This window comes from Erithacus rubecula (assembly GCF_903797595.1).
Source record: "Erithacus rubecula genome assembly, chromosome: 2".
In the NCBI taxonomy this organism is placed as follows: domain Eukaryota; kingdom Metazoa; phylum Chordata; class Aves; order Passeriformes; family Muscicapidae; genus Erithacus; species Erithacus rubecula.
The window spans coordinates 105,966,895-105,988,731 of record NC_136685.1 but is presented as its reverse complement, the minus strand read 5'-3'; the positions used below and the strand labels follow the sequence as shown (position 1 = coordinate 105,988,731).

Below are 21,837 nucleotides of genomic sequence, written 5' to 3'. Positions count from 1 at the left end.
CAACACTGAATTCCTGTCTCTCCTGTTAAAATCCTGTAGTGATCTCTGACACTGAGTTCACATAATTAAACCCAAACAATATTTTACTGCAGTGTTTTCAAAGTCTAATTTATATTTTCCCTATCATATGCAAGTAAGGAAAAAACAATGCTAAATAAGAGTTTGTGAACACTCTAAAGTGCATGGCACCATTTTGTTTTCTAGGCAGCCACCCATGTGAGTGTTGCAGTGATTGATGTGAATGACAATGCCCCAGTGTTTGCCCAGAGCTCCTATTCTGCTTCCATAAACATGCTGAATCCTGTGGGTGCTCCTGTCCTCACCGTCAGCGCCACCGACCGTGACCAGGTACCTCCTCCTGTCACCCTGACACTGCCCTGCTGCAGCACCAACACCTCCTGCTCCATTCTCCAGGCACCAAACATGGCAGAAAGTGGCTCCTGGTTAACTACCAGCTCTGGGAATAGAAATTAGGAGTTTTACTGCCTCTGCCTTGACACTGATGTACTCCCTGGGCTTGTATTTCCTTTAATTTTCCCCTTTACTACACAGAGCTGCATGCACCAATCCTTCAGGAGTATCCAAGGACTGAAGCAATTCAGTGTCTCTGAAGTTATTTGAACTTTTGAGGTGGAAGAATCTGTAAAAACTAAACATCATATAGCTGGTTTGAGCAAGAACATGTCTGCTTGCCAAACTCCTCTGGAGTGTGGCACCCCATCTTAATCTCTCTGTCCTCATTTTTAAATTTTTTAAATGTTTTAAATAATGTAATTTTGTTTGATATATCTGTACTACACCCATCAAATAGTATCCAGGCACTGGCATGGATATCCAGTAGTTAACCACATCACCATGGCAACATCACTAATAATTATGTCATTTACAAGATGAAACATTTCCAAGTGACAACAAAATAGGTGTAGCAGGTGCCCTCCTATTTCTTCATGCATAATTTTTGTTGGAATAGCTGCAGCTGTGGTTCATTGCTCCAAATCATCTAACAGCCCTTTTTTAATCAGCCTTTTCAATGGTTCTGTATAAAAAGTGAAATTGCCTTTGAAAATTGCTGAACTGTGGGAGATTTGCATTGAGACCCCAATGAAACTCCTCCTTCAGCTGTGCAGAGTGGCACTTGTCCTCCCTGTGCTACCCTCAGTACCCTGACTGTCCCCTGCTACTCATCTAACTTATTTTCATTAGAGAATTTTTGCCATGTTTGGTAAATGACCAATGTATTTTGCATTTTCTTCTGCTTCGTTTGTTTGGCTTTTTTTTTAATTTGTACACATCCTACCACAGCATTCATTCTTTAAAAATCACCATTTAAAAAATAATTTCACTAGAGACATTTAGATGTTTTTTGATTCTCTTGTTTCATTATTTATCCTACCCTTCCAGACATTCTCCCAGTTCCCTAAAATTGCATTCCTTTCAATGCAGGGGCAAAATGGGCTTATTGAGTATTACATCCTCCCAGATCCCACTGTGAGCCCATTCTTCCTGATAGAGGATTTGAGTGAGGGGAAGATAATTACAACTGGAAACCTGTCTAGATCTGGAGAGATGAATTTAACAGTGATGGCCAAGGACAAAGGCTCTCCTCCTTTAAATGGCACTGCTGTGGTTACTCTGAGTGTGTTTGACAACCGTCCCTTCGTCCCTCGCTTCAACAAAAGTGAGATCAGGTGAGCCTTTCAGATTGAGTTAAATAACTGGGATGTGTTCACCAGCTAGTGCAAAACACAGCAAGGTTGAAGGTCACTTTCATATTTTTACATGCAGAAGAAAGGGCATCAGTTTGGGGGTTGTTTTAAGAAACATAGGAAATTCTGCTTGGGGTTCTGTGAATGTGAGTTGAGGTATTGCCTTTTATTTCTCTACTTTACAGCTTTTATAAGCCAGGCTCTTTTCCCCTTCTCTCTTGAACACTATCAAATATTTTTCCTTAGGTTTTACCCAAGAATGACCCAAAATCTGCCTGGAAAAACAGGGTTTGCACTGCACTTTGAAAGTTGGGCAGATCTGGCAAACAACTGGGGGGAGGGGGCAAGATTTTCCACAGAGAACTCTCTTTTAAAGAGTTAAATTTCAAAACTAGCCTAGGCAACCATTCTTGGCAAAATTGACATTATGATTTATCATTTGTTTCCTGCATTAGCATTTCTGTTACGGAAAACACTGGAGTGAATTATTTAATTTATCATTTTGCTGTGGTTGAAACTTCAGGCGAACCCATTGATTACACAATTGTATCTGGCAATGAAAGAGGTGAGAACTATTCCCCTTATGAGTTACAATAGCCAGGAGAACATAATAATCTGTATTTTGCATGGCAGGTGCTGCTGTGCATAAATGAGGAGATGGAGAGCATGGATAAAACTTATTTTAAAAAATGCTTTTAAGAAAACAGAATTTTTTTCAGGGCTCTTCAGCATTGACTTTGCTGATCTTTGGCTTTAGATAGGGTGGTAATTTGCTAAAAAATGGCTTCTTTTAATCTGAAACTAGGATAATTTAGAGACTGGGAGAGCCAAAATAGAAAGTGTTGCTAACAAGCAGCTTCCTCCCTGCCAATCACTTTTAGTCCATAATTTCCTTGCCTTTATGTCAAGGCTTCTGCCCTCTTACAGCTGTGCCAGGCTCTATTTGGCCCACAACAAAGAAAGTACACAGAAATTGAGAGAAAACTTGGAAATGCATTAAAAAATGGAGTTGTGCAAGAAGGAGCTGTAATTTTCCTTATTTGTGAAATCATGTGAATTCCTTTTCATGTTTACTGTTCCTTTACATGTTTAAGAGCTGTTTGGTGCTGGGTACAAACCCAGCTGTGATGATGCCTTGGCTGCTTGGCCAGTGGAAGTGTTGAATTTCACTTTATTCAAAGCAGAGGAGCCACGGAAACATCTCAAGGGTAGCTAAGACATGAGAGGCAGGAGGGGTACAAGTGAAATGGCAGCTGTCACAGCATAAGTGTTTTTCCTTTCAGGTCACTTTAGACTGGATCCTGGAAGTGGTGAGCTGAGAACAGCAGTTAACTTGGACTATGAGGAAGTTTCTCAGTATGTGATTTTAATTCAAGCAAACAAAAACGTCTCCTCTGCAGAAGTTCGGCGTTCAGGTAACTTCTTGCTCTGAATGGTTATTCCAGGGGAGCAATGGACACAAAGCAGCTCACACAGGAGTTGTGGTTCTCTTTAACTTGCAAAGTTTGATATGAAAGGTGAGAAGTTAAGGTTGCCCACGTGTGTTTTTCCAGGCCTGTTTGCTGAGAACGTGGCCATGCTGACCATCTCCGTGCAGGATGAGAATGAATTTCCCGTGTTTCCCAATGATTCCTACTCCGCCCGCATTCCCAACTCTGTGCCCTACAAATACCCTGTCATTACAATCCAGGTAGAGTATTCCCTGTGCTCTTCACCAGGACAGAAATCCTGTGATAGAGCTGGGTTTCTTCCACTGCATTAAAGGAGCCTTAAACCTGCTCTTGAGAGCCGAGGTTGCTGCTCCAAGAACAAGGTGCAGCCCCAAAGCCACAGGCTGAGTGTCACAAATGACCTTTTCTAAACCCAGGCCACAGATCCAGACTCAGGAGACAATGGACGCCTGCTGTACAGCTTAGTGAGTGCTCACACCAACGAATTTGACATCGATGAAGAGACAGGACAGGTTTTTACAGTTTCTGTAGCAGGAAAGACTGGAACGTTTAACATGCTAGTCCAAGTTGAAGACCAAGGCACAAGCAAATACACAGCCTGGACAGCACTCAGTGTAAGGAAGATTCTTTGTAAAATCCTGATTTATTTCCATGTCAAAATTGTAAATGAGAAGGGCTAACTTTGGTAATGGCAAAAAACCACGTATGTTGGCACAAAAATTTATTTTTGAAGGACTTTGATTTTATATCTCTGATATGGGTCTTTGTTATTGAATGGGTTGAGGTTTTTTTGGTCAATCTATGAGAAGTACAAATGCTTTACAAAATTTTATCTGTGATTTTTTATTAGGTAACTGTTGATTCCAGTTCCAGTAGCAACATTGTGATGCTCGTGCTTAATCAGAAGATCAATGTTGTGGAAAGAAAGAGTGATGAAGTAAAAAGGTATTTTTGAAACTGTGTTGAAACTTGTACTGAAAGGTGTTTTTGAATCTTATTCTGATATAATATCTAATGATAAATTCAGAGTCCTTTTGGGATAGGGGTCTGACAGGGGAGCTGGTACAGCCAAGTGCCCAGGAAAAGCCAAGCCTTCAATTTGACATAGCTCAGAATAATAGGAGCAAATTCACAGGAATCCACCAATTTTTGCCTTGTAAGTTTTGCCTGCAGCTGACAAATCTCAAAGAGGTCATTGACAATTTCAAGTGGCCTCTTCCCACCTCAGTGTTTGTGTCATTTTTAACAGCCTAGGATAAAGGTTTTCATGGATAGCAGGATATAAATGTGGAGACATAGGGCAGACACCACAAACCAAACCCACCATTGCTACAGGTGAAAACTCCCATCATGGCACAGCAGCAGAGCTTCTCCAGGACACCCCAGCCCTGCAGGAACAGGGGATCAGCCAGTGATGGGTGATGGCCACCCTATTAAAACCATAATTGCCCCTTTTTGGCATGTTAACAAAGATGGAAGGTCTTTTGTTTGGCTACACATAAACATGTGCTTACATTAGAGAGATTGAGTCCTGTGCTTATGAAGAGAAATCACACTGCAGGGGGGAAAAATGAGTTTGTGATGTTGATGCCATTATGGACCAGTTCTTGCTGGTAAAAATTAAATAGAAAACTTTCTTGGAGGCAGCTGGTGCTGACTGCTACCAGAATGATGGATTAACTGGACCACTGGTCCAATCCAGCATGAAATCTCTGGAAAAAGAGGAGAAAACAATGAGGATTATAAGACTAAATTTCCCTCCTCTCCACCTTTACTGTTTATAGTAATCTATAGGTATTTTTTTCCTCTGCTACTCAATCACTCAACAATTTTGATCAAATAGTTTAATTCCTTCAATGATGATAGTCCTGCATGTTTACATGCTTAAATTAAAATACCTACCAAGGTATTTTTATTAGTATAAATTAGTACCTGCCAAGTGTTGTATTAAATACATTTAATTTCCAGAATAAAATAATCTGCCATTGCCCAGTTAATTAAAAATGTTTTCTTCATATGATGTCAGGGTCCTGGAAGATAAACTTGAATGGAATGTATATGTGGTTAATATTCATTCCAAAGAGCTTGAAAGAAAAACAAGGAGCAGCACTGATGAAACCCAAGTAAACTTCATTGCTTTTAATGAGGACCACCAGGAAGTACCTGCAGAAGAAGTAAAAAGGTCTGTATGGCACAGTCTGACCTCTGGGGGACAGAGATAATGTAGACAGGGTTTTTTAGAATTCAGAAAGCTGATTCACTGTTTACTGAAAGCTAATTTTCAGAGTTTGCAAAAAACACGAGCAAGGCTGTTTCATTGTGCAAAACAGATTCAAAAGTCAGTTTAAGAAAAAAGAAAAAAAAAAAAAGCTGAAGGAGAACGAATATAATTGAAATATATATTGACCTCAGAGTGGCAGAATTGATTAAAAAGACTTTAGATGTATTTTGCATTTCTTTGGTCAGTGATGTAGATCTAGTTGAACTGTCCAAGCTCTGCAGCATTTTAGGTCCCAAGCACCAGGGCTGGCTGCTGGAAAAACAGAGCTTTTCCTGAAGGAAAGACACGACAAGTCTGAATCGGCGGGAAAGGTCTTGGCAGAGCAGCGAGGGACTCTCTGCATTCTGAGCACTGCTCCTGCAGCCAGGACTGAGCTGGGGTGCCCATGCATGTCTGTCCCCCCAGGAAGCTGAGGGAGCAGAAGGCTGCCATCGAGCTGGAGCTGGAGCAGGTGTTCTCAGCCTCTGTCAGCGCTGCCATCGGGGAGGCTGCGGCCGCGCCGGCGCCCCCGGAGCTCGTGGCCTCCATCGTGCTGGGAGTGCTGCTGGCTGCCACCCTCGTGGCCTTCCTGGTCTATGTGCTGCTGGATCTGAACAGGAAAAGGTACTGGGGCTGCCCTTAACAGGGTCATCTGATATACAGCTGGTGGGGTTAATTCCACAGCAGCACAAAAAATATTTGTCTGATAAATTACTGGTGTTCGCAGGGAGCTTTGCCTGAGATTTGTTAAGGGAAAGTTGTTGCTTCTTGTGTTTGGCACACAGAAAAAGCAGAAACAAACAATTCTAAAACAGAGAAATGTGGGCAGCAGAAATTTTAACTGTGAAAAGGACACATGAGTCTCTTCCAACCCCATAAATGATGAAATCAAGGAAGGTGTTGCTGCTTGACTTCAGTGACAGCAGGGCCACATAGCAGAGGAAAATAATTTCCAGAAGGAAAGCAAACATGTATACTGCCACCATTATGGAAAAATAGGAAATACTCCAAACCAATCCCCAGAATAACACTGAAAAGAAATGTTGTGTATTAAAATTACAACACAAATAATTAATCTTCTGTTTCTAAAACAACTATAAAGCCAAACTTCAAAAATTTTTTTAATGTATTTTTTTCAGAAAATATAAGAAACAGGATTTGGTTAAGAAAGTTGAAATTACGGAGGGCTTTGATAACCCATGGGCAGCTGGTGAAAATGGAAGTCTGAGCAGCTTAGAGAAACCAGAGCACATGAAAAATGGGTAAGCAGACTGCTGCTATCACAAATTTATTTAAAAGTTGCTTATAAAAACAGTGCTTCTAGTTTATTCTGGTACCATAGGATTTTTCTTGGATCTCCCACTGGGCTATAGGTCCATATAACATATCCTTAAAATGGTAAGTTAAAAATCTTCACACTTGAAGGAAGTTAATACCTTTTAATCTTGTATCAAAGGCAGATTCCTACTTACTCTTTAGCAAATTGTTAATCCTAATGCAGAAAGGACCCTTCAGCATATAAGAAGCTACTTAATTCCCCTGGGTAAAATCCCACTAATTTTGAGATCAGTAGTGTACATGCTTCTCTTGGTTGTAGAGAGGCTGGGATTTTTGTCTCAGTTCAAGGTGCTATGGGTTCTCTGAACTCTTTTAGGGGAACTGAGATGATGTCATTTGACAACCTGAAAGGCACCAGAGGGGATGATGCTGAAAAAGATGAAATTCAGGCCTCTGAAAAAAACAAATACCTGGAGACAGTGCTGCTGGATTACAAGCGTGAAAGAGAGCAAAATGGAGCACCTGAAAAAGCTGCTGAAAGTAGAAGTGTGGAGGTCCTGCCCACTGTGGGATTCACAACAAAGCAGGTAATGAGCTCTTTGATTGTGAAGCATGAAACAAAACATTTTCTTTTTATCAAATAACTGAAGGAATTATCACAAAAGCAAATCTGATGGAATTAAAAAAAAATAAATAATCTTGTGAAACAATCCCTGGAAGTGTTCAAGGCCAGGCTGGACAGGGCTTGGAGCAACCTGGTCTAGTGCAAGGTGTCCCTGCCCACGGCAGGGGACTGGGGCTGGACAATCTCAAAGTCCCTTCCAGCCCAAACCATTCTATGATTCTGTTAAAAAAAATCATAGAGCAAGGGCTATTTGTCCTTGCCTAGGAGAAGGAGCAGCACTTTCATCCAGAAGTGATGACTCTCTTCTGTCTTTTTGCAATGGGAACAGTAAAGGGCTCACAATTTTATAATTTCTCCACACTCAACCATTTATAGCTCTCTGCCTCACCTGCATGTCACTTTTTTTGCAGGATTCCTTTCCCACAGACACGAACCAGAAGCCAGCTCTGTCCATAACTCCTCATCCCACATTGCCTGCCCCCGAAAAAGAACTGAAAGGAGTAAAATTTTCAGAGGTGGCAGTGATTTTGGACGCAGACGATGGAGACGATGAGCTTGGGGACGATGAGCCTGGAGATGATGAATCTGGGGATGATGAATCTGGGGATGATGTATCGCTCTGATAAAAACACTCGATGAAGAAAATATTTACAAAAAACACAATGAGACTCATTGGAACAGCTCAGAATAAGCACTAAGAATATGGGAATGCTGCTGTTGTAAGGGTGGATAAGGCAGAGAACTAGCAATGTGCGGGAAGGGCTGCAGTGCTGTGCTGCAGGGCTGCTTCCCCAGCAGCAGCAGCGCTGTCTCACCCCGTATTTCATTTCTTTTGGCACGTGTCAAACGGGCAAGACAATAAACCCGATTCCAGAGGCGTTGCCTTGTCATTGCTTCAGACGGAGTAATTTTGGGACATCAATTATTCTGTTGTTTTCCGCAGAGGCGTCCGCCGCAGTCTTTGAAAACGAGAGTCTGTTTTCTCATTTTCCTGTTTTCATTCCGGTTTTTGTTTTTTCCCCCCGTTTTCTGCAGCCAGGCGGTGCCTCCCCCCAGCCGGGAGCAGCCCCGAGGAGCGGCTGTGGAGCGGAGCGGCGGCAGCACAGCCCCGGCACAGCGCGGAGCCGCCGGGCTGCCGAGCCCGCTCCCTCCGCCCCCCGCGCCGGGAGGAAGGGCAGGGCCGGGCCTCGCCTTCCTCCTCCTCCTCCTCCGGCGGGGCGGGGAAGTTTCTGGCACCTTCTGGCGGTGCCGGCGGAAGCGGCGGGAGGAGCGGGGGGAGCCCGGGGCCGGGGCAGCGCCATGGCCAAGTGGGGCCAGGGAGACCCGCGCTGGATCGTGGAGGAGCGGGCGGACGGCACCAACGTGAACAACTGGCACTGGTGAGCGCCGGGAGCGGGGTCGGGAACGGGGAAGGGCTGCGGGGGAATGGGCGGCCGGCGCTGACCCCGCCGCTCCCGGGGCAGGACGGAGCGGGACGCCACCAGCTGGTCCAAGAGGAAGCTGAAGGAGGTGCTGGAGGGGCTGGTGGTGGAGGGCGAGGCCGGGCGCTGCGAGATCGGCGACCTCAAACACGTGGAGGGCGAAGCGTCCTGCAACAGCCGCAAAGGGAAGCTCATCTTCTTCTACGAGTGGAACCTGCGCCTCAGCTGGAAAGGTACGGGGGGAAGGGGCTGCAGGGGCTCGGCAGGGATCCCGCGTGTCCCGGGGAGGCGCCACTGCCACGGTCTCTGTGCTGGTCCCTGCTGCCATCGGGAGCCTGTCCCCTCCGCGCTGGGGGAACGGGAACGGCTCGGCGAGCTGCAGTGACTCAGAGTCGTGGGGAGATTGCGGGAGCCACGTGGGCCCGGGCTGGATAAATGCGTATTCTTAAATAACCTTGAAACCCGAGCTTGGCTCCTTCCCCTTCTCCCGGCTTGTTCCACCGCGTATCCTCAGCGCTGCCTTCCCGGGTGTCGGCACGGCGTTACTCGCTTGGCTTTGCTAGGAGTGAATCCTGCATTGTGGTGCCACTGACAGCGCTGCCGGGGCTGCTTTAGTTCCATGCTGCCCAAATTACAGCTGTGTGCTCCTCCGTGCCTGTGGAGAGCAGGAAAACCTAGGAGATGTCACATGACAGCTGCTCACAAAAACTAACTGTAGCATACATTGAGGATTACGAGTTTCATGGGGATGAAACTCTTTAGTGGGAAATTGAAATGATCCTTGATTATTTGGGATACGTGAAGCTCCGTGCATTTTTTTGTTGTGCCATATCCCAGCTCTTGGAGTTGTCCTCACTGTGCTCGTCCCATGAGAAGCTCTTTGTTTCTAGTTCGGCTTTCGGTGATACCAAGGAATTCTTGCCATTTATTAAATGCCTAAAACTTGACGGCAAATTGTGTCTTGCACCGGAGTGAGAAGCAGGAGCAGCTGATGGAATGAGCCTGCACAGGAAATTGTCCCTGGATATTGTAGTGCCAAGTGACAGGCTGTGCTTCCCCAAATACTGTCCTTATTCCTCAGCCCTGGGGTGTGCAGGTTTGCCTGACTGGAATATTGCTGAGACCAGAACAGATCTGGAATTGAAGTCTGCAGCCACAGTAAGAGGGGACTTTAAACTGAGTACTGTTGTTTGTTTTACATAGTTTTATATGTTTCAAGTGTGTTATAAACTAAGACCATACTTAAGAGTTGTGGTGTAAATGTTAACAGAGAGCAAGGCAAATATTACACTCTTGTGCAGTTTAAATCTGTGTAGATAAAATAATTGTGATCAGCTTTTTGACTTTTTAAGTTCAGCTAAATCACCTTAAGCTTTAAACAGAGGTTAGTTTGGCTTTGTCTGGTTTGTTTCAGAGTATGAAGTTAGAAGCAGGCAGTGTTTTGTTTGTATTTCTGTGTAAAATCCTTCTCTACGAGGTGTTTATGCTGGTCAGTGTTTAGGGACAGCTCTGACATGGGCTGTGGCTGCTTTGCTATGCTGAGTGAATCAGGGCTTTGAGAGCTTAATTTTAATTGAGTTGGCTACTACACAGGAAATTCTAAAAAAAGAGCCCCAGAGGCTGATGATTTTTTTTGTGATAGCCAACATGTGTGTTTTGAGAGCTCTAAATTAGAAGTGAGAGTTCAGATTGAACTAAAAAACTGTAATTAGTTCTGCAGGTCTTCAAGGATAACTAGGACTTCAAGCTATGATTAAAATGTAGGTATGTAAGGACAAATGATAAAAATCCTGAGACTTGCAGCCAGTTTGGAAAGTCCAGTGTAGCAAAAACATTGTGTGTAGCAATTTAGATAAGAGAGAAACAAGCAAGTGAAGAACTGGGCATACTAAAATTGAGAAAATGGCTGCTCTGTCATTTTTTAGAGGATGTAATGAGGATTTTAATGGATCATTCCACATTGTGGTGGAAGCTTTGTGAAAACGTGTTTGTAGTTTTAAAGCAGCTATTTCAACAGGGTGTTAGAGCTGGGCCTTTCTGAGATGTGTGCTTCACACTGCACTGGCAGGAAACCAAAAAATAATTTAATCTCAGGTCTGGTATTGAATTCCAATGCCATTCCAACACATAATTCGATTTTGATTGGTAGAAAGGTAGTAAAGCTTTGTTTACATTACAGTGGGAGTGAAAACACAGAGCTGCACCAACCTTCTGCCTGTGTTGTTGATCCACCAGCTCTGTTTGTCCACGGGTTGAACTTTGCTGCCCAGCACAGACACTGTGAAACTTCATTTTAAGAGTTGTGAAAATTGCTAATAGGATTAACTGAATGAAGTCGGGTTTATCAGCTCCCAAAACCTCCTTCCTGCATACCTGCATACCTCCTTTCTGGGGAGAGCAGCCAGAAATAAGGTTGGTTTTATTGTCTGCAAAGACCACGTTGTGTGGTTTTCCTGCACTGAGCCTGGTGTTGGAAGGGAGCAGGGAGGACTGAGGTGGCTCTGTGGGCCCAGGAGTGTTTCAGGGATGGCATGAACCAGTTCCCAGGGCTTTATGGAGTGCCAGCTTCTCCTGGGAGGCTCCCAGGTCTGCCTCTGCTGTGCCTGATGGATGTGGTTGTGTAGTTGGGGATTAACAGACTTTGCACATTGAGCAATCCCTCATTGCCTCAGCCCCGATGGGGAGGGATCTTTGCACTTTGTGTTACCAACAGCCCTTCAGCTTCTCCCTGCCAGGAAACACCTGGATATTTACTGGACTATTCTCTGGGATCTCGACCAGTTGGGTTCTGTTGGTGCCCTGTGATCACGTGGGGGCTCAGGGAAGTAATTAAAATAATGAATGATGTTCAGGGACAGTGGGCTCCAGGTGGCTCCTGTGGAGGAAAGGATCCCCAGAAATTCTGCATCTGCTTTCCTGATAATTCCCCTTCTGCAGTCGTGCTCAGCCCTGGGCTGTTGGAATTTGAGTTTTGCTGGTGAAGCACCTTGTTGGATTTTTTATGTTGACACTGAACTGACAGACCTGCCTGTTTCTGTTGTTGCTTCCTGAAGGGCTTTTATCTGATCTAATTAGTGAGTTAATTTAAATAACAAAACAGTTTTGCAAGGCAAAGGGGAAGAGTCTTCAGTGTAATGAAAAAAAGCCTCATACCTTAAATTCAGTCTCTTCATGTAGATCTGAGACAGGCCAGCATGGGGGGCAGCTCAGTGGGGTGGGACTGGGCCAGAGGTAGAGCATAATTCTTGTCCTTGCTGACTCTTTCTGCAGTGTGAAGTGGTTAAAAGTAATACCAAGTGCTCTAAATGTGCATGTGAATTTCGTATTTTAAATAATATCAATTGTATACTTCTCCACTGTACACGTCTGTTTCCTGGTGACATCCCTGCATGTTGGGAGCTTTCACACAATTGAAGAGGCCATGGTTGGCATTCCAGGGAGCTTCTGAATCCACATTCAGAGGAGAAGGAGATGATGTTTCCCTGCCCACCCCTAGGTGCACAGGCTGTAAAGGGTGTCAGAGCAGTGCAGGGAGCAGGTGGGTCCCTGTCCATCCCTTGGGCACCTGGATAGGGAACACAGCTCCCAGGAGAGGCTCAGTTCACTGTTCCTCTAAATCCTCCTGCTGTTCAGTTCTTTTAATCAGCCTCCAGGTAACACCTTTGTAAACTGAGTTCCAGGTGGAAAACTCTTGCTGTGGGGGAAATAGTTTTTAATGATGCATTTAAGAATTCGTTATGTTAATACAGGTACAGTGAAAGAGTCTGGTGAGAAACATAAGGGATCTGTTGAAATTCCTAACCTGTCAGAAGAAAATGAGGTAGATGATACAGAGGTAGGTGTGCAACACTGGTATGGTTGTATAGGTCCACAATTCTTAAATAAAGCTAATCAACATCTAGGCATCACATTTTGATTTTTCCTGTTGTTAAGTGGGGTAATTGCACGTGGATAGTTTATTTCATGCTTTTGTTTATTATACTTGGAATAATGCCTTATTCTGTTCTCAAATTTACCAATGAGGAATGTGCAGTTTGCTTTACTAATTACTGACTCATGATATTTTAACTACAAATTTGAGAAGAACTCTGCTTGTACTCTTTAAAAAACCCCAAACCAACACAGCAAACCACTCCCAGCCCTAAGGCCTTAAGGCATCTCCCTGTTGGTTGAATAATGGTTGATACTGGGCTTCCACAGATCCTTCAGCCTCTGATGAGAAACTATACTTGATGAACTAGACCCAGTGGACATACTAAACTTATTTATTTATTAAGAGGACTTATTTTTAGCAAAGGTAGGCTACCTCAAGATCATGAATTTGAAATTGCAGCTGTCCTCTGAGCATAGTAAACAAAGCCCAAATGCTTTCCTTTGTTGCCAGAACCCAAAAGGCTCCTGACTGGGGTCTCTCAGATGTTGTCATTTTTCTGTTTCTAGATAAATGTTAGCAAGAAGAAAGGGGAAGGTGATGTTCTGAAGGACCTGATGAGAACTGAAGGAGCCACCAAAGTCAGAGAGGCCCTGAGGGACTACCTGAAAGCACTTAAAACAGGTAAATTAAAATTAAAGCAGGTGAATTAATCAGCACTTGGGAGTGTTCTGTGCAGGTGCCCCTCATGAACAGCTTGGTCAGATATTGACAAATACTGTCTGTACTGGTTTTATTTTTAATTGTCACCAGCTGAGATGAAAAAAGATGAGGATCTTTTTTGCTTTCAAAAGTGGCCGTGTTCAGAAGGTTCTGAGGCTGTGCTGGGCTCAGCTTGGCCCTTCTTTGGCATTTCTTTTTGTTGCCTAATTTTAAAAAACTGTTTTTCTTCCTTCATTTTTGTGTCCCTTTGTTTTAGTTATTAATTAAATTAAATAATTTCTAGAATTTCTCAAATGCTGTCTTTATTTCTGTTCTTTAAAATACATCTTTAAGCCTGCCATTATTGTTTGAGATTCTAAGGTTTTATTATCCTAAACTTACTGAATTTATAAATTTTCTCTTATTTTTCTAAACCAAAAGTGAACCAAATTTAAATACTCCTTTGTATTTTTTGAACTGTGGTATTTTTGTGAATTACAGCTGTTACCAAGAAAACATGCTCCAGAAATTGATGCATTTACAGTTTATAGTCAAATTGTTACCAGGTGCATCTTTGATTGTGAACTACTTGTTAAATTATTGCCTCCTTTTTTTGTCAAGTCCTGTGTAATTTTCCCAACTTGGATCCAGCACTCTTTGGTTTGAGAAATTATTGTGTATAACTTCTGGAGTATCCAAAAATTCTGTAAAACACTGGAAACTCAAAGGGGGCAGCAGCCTCTTGACAGGGATGGCTCCCAGTCTGTACTGAGTTTCACTCCAGTCTTCTGCCAAACTTAGAAGAATTTCTTTGGGTTTTATTTCTCTTTGATCTGAACATCTGCTGTGCTGCTAGAAGTCTGTGCAGATGTTCCTGATTTGGGGTCAGGTAACTTGGAAAAGCCTTTCCAAGGGAAATTGCTGTTAGGTCTTTTCTGATGAGAAGCATAAAGGTAAACTGGGGAAATTGGATTGAGTTTCATGTCCTGCAGAGTTTTTCCCATTCTCCAGGGTTCTGGTGATCATCACTGAGCATCTGGATGTCAGAGGGGTTGAACAGCTCAATTTCACACTGAAAAGTGCTTTTCTTCATTGCAGAGTTCACCTTGGGAATGATTCTGCCCACAAAAGCTCCTGCTGGTCAGGAACTGGCCACGGAGCGAAAAGCAAGTGGGAGCACTGTGCAGGTATGCTGGCTTTAGGTTTTTCCACTGAATTCAGGGACTCCTGATGAATAATACTGCTGGGTAAACACAGAAATGCAGTGTGTAATTGCCATGTGTTTACACACTATTTGAGAAGGTGCAGGTGACAACACTCCTGCCCTGCCAGCACTTTTTAAGGGTCGAGATCTCACACTAATTCCTGTGAATATTTTCTTCCTTTGCAGGACTCTGCTACACCACAGTCTCTGGATATGGTTGGAGTAAAAATTCCAACAGTGAGGATACATATGAGGGAAGTCTTCAACTCTCCAGCTGATGAACTTTACAGCATCTTCACAAAGAAGGAAGTAAGTGATGCTTTAAAGGAGGCATTTTAACTGAATGTAGATGTTGATGCTTCTGAAGAGCTGTGTAAACAATAAACATGTCACAGTGTCAAGTACAAATTCCATTTGATGAGAGTTTATTAGGCTGCTTTAGACTTTTTTTTTGCCAGTTGTTCCTTAACAAAAACAAAGTGAGGCTGCACTGTTATGTGGTTTGGGTGCAGCTTCCTTGTGCTGTCCTTAACACAAGCTTTGCTCTTTGCTGTAGGTGGTGTTGGGGAGCCTGAAGGGCTCAGTAATGGCACTGCTGTTGACCACAGCTTAATTAGATTAATTACTGGAGGTGATGATACTGTTGCTTGTAGGGGATGAATCACATAATTTTGGGTTTGTGCCCTTCAAATGAGTCTGGGCTGGTATTGGAGGACTTTAAATTACAATCCCAGGGCTACCTCTGGGAAAGAGAAATGGCTCTTGGCAGCTCTTCTGCACCTTCCTCGAGCTGCTGCTCCGTTTCCCTCATTTCCCAGTCTGAGAACAGCCAGTTGTGTCTCCAGTTGTGGATGTGCTGAGGGCAGAGCCTGTGCTGCTCTACTCACCAGTGCAAATTCCTCAGCATTAATATTCTCACTGGCCCCTGCCACCACCCCAGCAGTGCTGTGTAAAGTCAAAAGCCTTATGAGTGTTGAAAGACTTCCAGGTGTATCAGAGTTCAGTTCATTCCTGCAGCACCCCTCCCTTGTCTCCCAACATGATGCATTTTGTGTTTTTCTTTTTTGTTAGTTGGTACAGAAGTTCTCCAAGTGCCCAGCTGTGATTGAAGCAGAGAAAGGAGGCAAACTTCAGATGTTTGAGGGCTTTGTCAGCGGTGAATACACAGAACTGGTAAAAAGCTCCTACTCCACTTTAACAAAGGGGGTGGAGGGTGGTGGCTCCTTCTCTGAGCTGGAAAGCAGCAGAAATGTATAAATTTGTGAATATCAGTTCCTCTGTTTCAAAGCCAGCAGTTGGTCTTTTGATGGGTGCTTTTCTATCCCATCAAAAGAGCAGGGACTGGCCACACCTAAGGACCTGCACAGGGAGCAGGAAACAGCACAATCCTTTGGAAGTGAGAGGAGGGAGAAAGCAGGTTTAAGGTTTATCTCCCAAATCCTGTCCCTTTTTGACTGGGGAGATGATCTCTGTTCTATTCAGGACAAGTGTTACCCTGCCTCAGCTGAATGCTGATGCAAATAGAAGGGAAAAACCTGATAATCAGAGCTCAGCTGCATTTTTGAAATGTTCTAAAAACTGTTTTCATCTGCAAGAGTGCCCAACTTGTGTATTGGGCCAGGCTGGGTTGTGTAACAAATCACTCGGTCACACTTGAAAATTTCAGTGGGGGAGACTGGGCTTGTCCTTGTTTCAAAGCCTGCAAGAAAATCAGTGCTTGATGTGCAGTAGCCAATGAGTCCTGGTCTTTTCCCACAGCAAAAACACAACAGTGGAATGCAGCATGCTGAAAGCTCCATGAAAACTGTTTATTCATAAACCAAACCCCAGTTTTTCTCTTGTTCACATGCATGTGTGCAATATTCCATAAGATACTGCTCCTCTCCCTGTATTTCAGGGAGAACTACAATGGGAATTCTCTCAGGTGCTCACAGGGAGAACCTTCATTATCTTCCACAGGTCCCAAGCCAAAGACTTGTCCTGAAGTGGCGGTGTAGGAGCTGGCCTGATGGTGAGTTTTTCCAAGAACCAATCCTGGCAGGGACCAGCCCTGGCTGGACACTCCCTTGGTCAAGCTGTGAAAAGAGGCTGCTCAGACAGGCAGAGCAGAGAGGGAATCAGCACCAACAAATGTTCTTTAAAAAGCACTTCACTCAAGGGTCCTGTTTTCTTCCCTCAGAACATTATGCAACAGTGGCCTTGAACTTCCAGGACCTGGTGGCTCAGTCTGAACTGGAGCTGGAATGCAAAGGGGTTCCTGTCTCCCACGAAGAGAGTACAAGACAATGTTGGAAGAAGCAATATTTTGAAGAAATACATATTTTACTGCAGCAATCAAAAGACAGCATGGAATGATAACAGCACTGTAGTTTTGTTAGGGCATTACTTTTTATACTTTGTTAACATTTGGTTTTCTAAAAAAAAAAAAAGAAAAATATAATTTATTTGTGGGAAGAATAAAGACCCACTTCTATGAGACTGTACATAGTTTAAGCACTATTTATGGGTTTTTAGGGAATGAGAGGCAAGTCAGACTCTGTGTGTCAACAGCTTTACTGGGGGACAGTGATCTCTGTTCTGCTTGCCTGCAGCTCCAGAGTGATAATGATTCAGCTGCAGTGAGTCCTGCCCTCAGAGGTAGGGGAGCTCCACCATCAACAGGAAGCATTTCCAGTTCCTTAATATTCAGTGTATCAAGTGGCAAAAATTAAATCCTGGTAGGAGACAGAGTTCCCAGCAGAGGTGAGCTGAAAGGGATTACAAAACTGCTGATCCAGTTCAGGAAATGGGGGGGGGGGGGGGGGTTTCATTTACAGCCTTGTTGAATACTTGGTAGATGCTTTTATCTGCAGACTGTTTGCAGCTGCAGTTTTAGGAAAGATAATTAACAATGTCATGTAATTATTAGGTCTGCATGCACTATACTATACCCTTACTTGACCTCAGTGTGACATTTATTTAAGAAGAAACAAACAATAGCAGTGCTTGCTTTCTGCAGTTCTGTAAAACCTTCCACTGAAATGATTTACAGCCCTCTGCAATGCTGTACCTCAAAGAGAACAACTGTTAAGAGAATTCTGACAGGAACAAATTGTAATTCCTAATTAAACCATCTCGAGGTGAGCAAGGATAACTTAGTTCTCAAATGCTTTATAAATAAAGTGTACAAATGAAATACGCAATCTGAATCAAATTGACCACAATAGGGCAGGCTGCCTTTGGAAAACGTGCTTGGCTCAATAAAAATATGACTTGACATCAAGCTGATTTTCTCCATAAACTGATACTGCCACACTAAATAAGTTTCTTAGAAGTTAAGTCCTATATATTTTATTTTTACAGAATGCCAACCTTACCACCCAAAAAGCTTCCATCATCCTGAGGATACAGAGGTGCTGCTCCTTGCTTCAGGCCAGGTTCTCCTGCAAAGTTTGCAGTCAGTTACTAACAATCCCTCTGAGCTGAGGTGAGGTCTGTGGTACAATGTCCCCACAGTGACAGGAGAGACACAGGGAAGTTCCTGGGTGTTGCTGCTTTAAGAGTCCAGGTGCTAGATGGGGAACAACCTCTTGAGTCATGTTGTCTTTTAGCATATATTTCTGAAAACTCAACATTTATTTACCTTTTCCCTCCCCTCAGTATTCCAGGAAGAAAAGCCTGATGTTTTGAATATAAAAATTACTTAGGGTAGTGGTTGCCAGAGGGAAATTAAGGTTTAAGACAATTCAGGCTTCAGTAGGTCTGTGGGTAGATGACTGAAGAGATTTTGCAATGATTTAATCCTTGAGAGTAGGTGGTTCAATGCAATTCCAAGTTTCTTCAAACAGTGAAAGTGCAGCCCCAGTACTCTCTGGGAATTGTGCCTCACCCATTTTCCCTCATGACTGAAATCCCCTGGATTTCCTGTCTCCTTGCCCTCACTGGAATGGAGCAATTGCTGATTACTGGTGTTAAAAAAGACAGGACTTACTTGTGCTTCCAGCCTTGCAGTCCCTGCTCCAGGCGTGGGGCTGCCAAAACCCCTGGAAAAGGAGAGCAGCTCCATACTCCTCTAAAACTGGTGCTAAAATTTCTCCTAGACTTCCCAATTAAAAGTAAAAAATGTTAGATGACAATTAGCTGAGAAAGGCAAAACAGAAAAATAGTACAATGGGAAGGACATAATTTGTAAGATTATGGCCAAAATTCTTTACAGATATCAGTGCCAGAGGAGAGGCTGGCTATACATGGAGAAATTATTTAAAAGCTTCATTTTGAAGGGGTTGAAGGGGAGGTAGAAATTCCAGTAGGAACTAAATGAAAAGTGGGATAAAACCTGGAAGAAAATCAAAGCTTTAAGTGACTGAGGAAGCCAGTGGAAGATTAAAGGATTTAGGGTTAAGCAGTTTTCAAAGGCAGGATAAGGGTAACATTTTTAAAGGAGGAAAAAATAAAAACCAAAAAACTGAATTAAAGTGAGAGAAGGGGAATAGAAGGAATAATGATTTTTCAGAGCATGGAAAGTGAGGGAGACAGAGGACAAACACCTGGCTGTGGAAAAGCAAGACACATTTGTGCAGGTATTTATTACTTCTGCTCAAAAAAACTCTACTGTAAAAAAGTTCTTTGTAAAAATTGCAGGAATACTCAAGGGAGAAATGAGGTAAGGGAAGAACAGAAGAGTAATCATAGTTTTGGTAATCCTGGCATGATTAATGGTGCAGTATTTGTGTATCCTTTAGGGAATCATTGTCAAGTATTGCTTATAGTTGGTCTGCTTGAGAATGAGCTGAGAAAACACCCCAAAAGCCAGAATGCCACAACTGTGGTGTTTTCCCATCCTGCAGGAGCTGCTAAAGGCTGCAGGGGGCCCCAGCTCAGACAACATCCCAACCATCACCTGCAGTGTTAATAAAAATAAAAAGGTTGATTGAGGTTAATTCAGAAAGCCACTCACCAAAGGGTTCCAGCAGCTGCTGCAGGTCAGGTTTAATCCACAGGACAGTGTTTTCCTTGACAGACAAATTCTGATTGTAGAAGTTTTGACTAGAAGCTGTTGATGATGTCTCTGGAGTTACAGTCTGGGGAAAGCTAATCAGAAAAGATAATAAAATTATTCCTAAAAAGAACAAAACTGTAATTCTTACATGTCTGAATAATGAGGATGCCAACTTCAGCACTTACCAGTGTCTGTAAATGCAGGATAAAAGTGCTAAATAAAAGGGAATAGAAATTTGTAAACTTTAAAGACAAATTAACTACAGAAAGTTAAAACCAATGTAAATTCAAAGGGACCAAGAGCATCACAGACTCAAGGAGAAGCAAGTGATGCAAAATTGCAGTGAAGGGTAAATGGAATGGAAGAATTTTGAAGAAAAAAGATCAAGGTAGATGAAGACAATATAAAAATAAATGAGCTGAGCAACTGGAAAATGAAGCTGAAAATGGAGTTTAATCAGATATTAAAACCAGTAGCACTGACAGTCCAAAAGGTCACATAGGAAACTGGCATTACTCAGAAATAACAGGGGGAAGTATAATGGGAGAGATGATAAAGTCATTCCAGGGGTGCAGAAGCTGTAAAAAGTGAAGGAGCACAGATAGAGCAGAGGGAAAAAAGAAAGGAAGTCTGTCAATAGTGCAGGAGAAAAATTATTTAAGAGATGTTAAAATAAGGGAAATGAGATGCCAAATTCCACTGGCTTTTGACACTTCTCCACTGTGTGGCTGAACACTTGTGCACAACAAACAAGCACCAAAATTCACATCAAATCTGAACCTCTGACCACCATTTCTCTCTCTGCTGCTGTTTCACTTACGAAGTTTGTTGCTGAGAAATCCAAAGACTGAAGCAACATATTATAAACAAATGAAAAGTCATCACAATCAGTTTAATGAAGTGCACAGAATAGCAATTGATCATGTCAATAAAAATAAAACAATTAATTTTACATCAAGTGTGCTTTATTTCCTCCACAGGTATTCTGTTAAATAAAGCACCATATATATACTGCCAGGCCACAGCTAAAGAGGATTCTTTACAGAATCAAATTTCTTGTGGTTGTTTAGTATACAAGTAAACTTAATTTTGATAATAAGAACCACAGCGATCTGAGGCAATCTGCCTCGATTATAAGGTACAAAACTGGCACAGAGGACACCATATTATACACAGTAAAAATGCCATAAGTTTAAATTACATCATACAGGGCCAGGAGGCCCTGTCTCCCAGACAGCCATATTAAATGAAAGCCACTACAGTGAACTCTTAATTACATAAAACATAGCCATTATCTGATTGCCCTTTAAGAAAGTGTACGGTAGATGCAAAATAAAATAAAATTAAAAAAAAAAAATCTCGAGTTCTGCCTGACCAAGAATTAAGCATATAAATCTATCTTGCCATTCAAGCAGAGAGCACTGGACAAACTGAAGCACAAAACAGAAATAAGCAAAACTTATACAAACAGCATTTTTGGGGGGAGGAGGAGGGGGAAGAAGGATTTAAAAAAAAATAAAAATAAAAATAAAGACTTAAAAGCAGACATGCTCCATCTAATGTCAAGAAGCAGCTTGGTTTCCTTTCCCGGATATCCGTGTGACCACGTGAATCGTAGACTCAATGGTCCTGCACAGGATGTCTAAAATGTCATGCTGCTGCATGTGACTAAAAAGTCCTCTGGAATGGCCACAGCTGATTGCTAAATGAGTCTCGGGCTCCTGGGATGGTAAGGCTTGGCCGTCGCAGCTGCGCAAGTCTGCGAGGTCGGATAAAACCGCCGAGATGGACGTGGAGGGGAACTCGGCGTCCTCCTCGGCCCCCACGGCGTCCTTGGCAGCCTGCAGCTCTCGGAGCTCCTTGCACTCCTCCGATTTCCCGCCGCCCGGCTGCTCCTCGTGCGCCGCCTCCTCGGGGAAGGAGGCGGGCCCCTCCATCCTGTACTCCCGGCCCGAGCCGCTCCCGGGCGAGGGCGGCTCCTGCTCCGTGCCCGGGTCGATGATGGACGAGTCCCTGGTCTCGTTGTCCGAGGCGCTGCTGGGGGTCAGCGCCTCGCGCGGCTCCGCCTTGATGTCGCCCACGTCCAGGGCGTGCTCCTCGTCGCTGCTCACCCGCCGCCGCTTCACCGGCGTGGCTCCTTCGTCATCTGCGGGGACAGGGACAGCACTGCTCACAGCCCCCTTCAGCCATGAACACTCACTAAACACAGAATTCCTGCCATTTCAGCTTTCAACACCATAATAAAATGGTATTTCTCCGGGCCAAGAAACCGCCCACCCCGCAGGGATAAAATCATTAATACATTAATGCAAATAATAATTACATTAATATGATAAAAACG

The 21,837-nt window shown here is 43.4% G+C and overlaps 3 protein-coding genes across 15 annotated transcripts in view; 2 read left to right on the top strand and 1 right to left on the bottom strand.

The window, feature by feature from the left end:
* The window catches only part of LOC306798317 (protocadherin Fat 4-like), a 37,345-nt gene extending 28,964 nt beyond the window's left edge, over positions 1-8,381 (top strand). The window contains exons 33-44 of the mRNA XM_079298294.1: positions 205-348; positions 1,444-1,688; positions 2,162-2,271; positions 2,990-3,121; positions 3,260-3,396; positions 3,574-3,771; positions 4,008-4,102; positions 5,184-5,339; positions 5,844-6,041; positions 6,557-6,679; positions 7,072-7,282; positions 7,731-8,381. Coding sequence (XP_079154420.1) covers positions 205-348; positions 1,444-1,688; positions 2,162-2,271; positions 2,990-3,121; positions 3,260-3,396; positions 3,574-3,771; positions 4,008-4,102; positions 5,184-5,339; positions 5,844-6,041; positions 6,557-6,679; positions 7,072-7,282; positions 7,731-7,943 — 1,962 coding nt within the window. The 3' untranslated portion in view covers positions 7,944-8,381. The remainder of the gene's footprint in view (positions 1-204; positions 349-1,443; positions 1,689-2,161; positions 2,272-2,989; positions 3,122-3,259; positions 3,397-3,573; positions 3,772-4,007; positions 4,103-5,183; positions 5,340-5,843; positions 6,042-6,556; positions 6,680-7,071; positions 7,283-7,730) is intronic.
* USP34 (ubiquitin specific peptidase 34) overlaps positions 1-21,837 on the bottom strand; it is a 435,968-nt gene that overhangs the window by 305,685 nt on the left and 108,446 nt on the right. For 11 of the 13 annotated variants that reach the window (XM_079297808.1, XM_079297817.1, XM_079297815.1 and 8 more), the window contains one exon: positions 16,940-21,642. The exons of 1 other annotated variant lie outside the window; for it this stretch is intronic. In XM_079297808.1, the coding sequence (XP_079153934.1) occupies positions 21,059-21,642 (584 nt within the window). In that variant the 3' untranslated portion in view covers positions 16,940-21,058. Of the gene's footprint in view, positions 1-16,939; positions 21,643-21,837 lie in introns of those variants that run through there. One more of the 13 variants, XR_013773268.1, reaches the window with a different exon arrangement.
* On the top strand, positions 8,537-17,772 carry LOC306798036 (activator of 90 kDa heat shock protein ATPase homolog 2-like). Its single transcript, XM_079297825.1, has 9 exons — positions 8,537-8,699; positions 8,784-8,974; positions 12,491-12,576; positions 13,182-13,296; positions 14,413-14,501; positions 14,705-14,827; positions 15,590-15,691; positions 16,478-16,529; positions 16,698-17,772. The coding sequence occupies exons 1-9, from the start codon at positions 8,620-8,622 to the stop codon at positions 16,871-16,873; spliced, it is 1,014 nt and encodes a 337-aa protein (XP_079153951.1). The 5' UTR covers positions 8,537-8,619; the 3' UTR covers positions 16,874-17,772.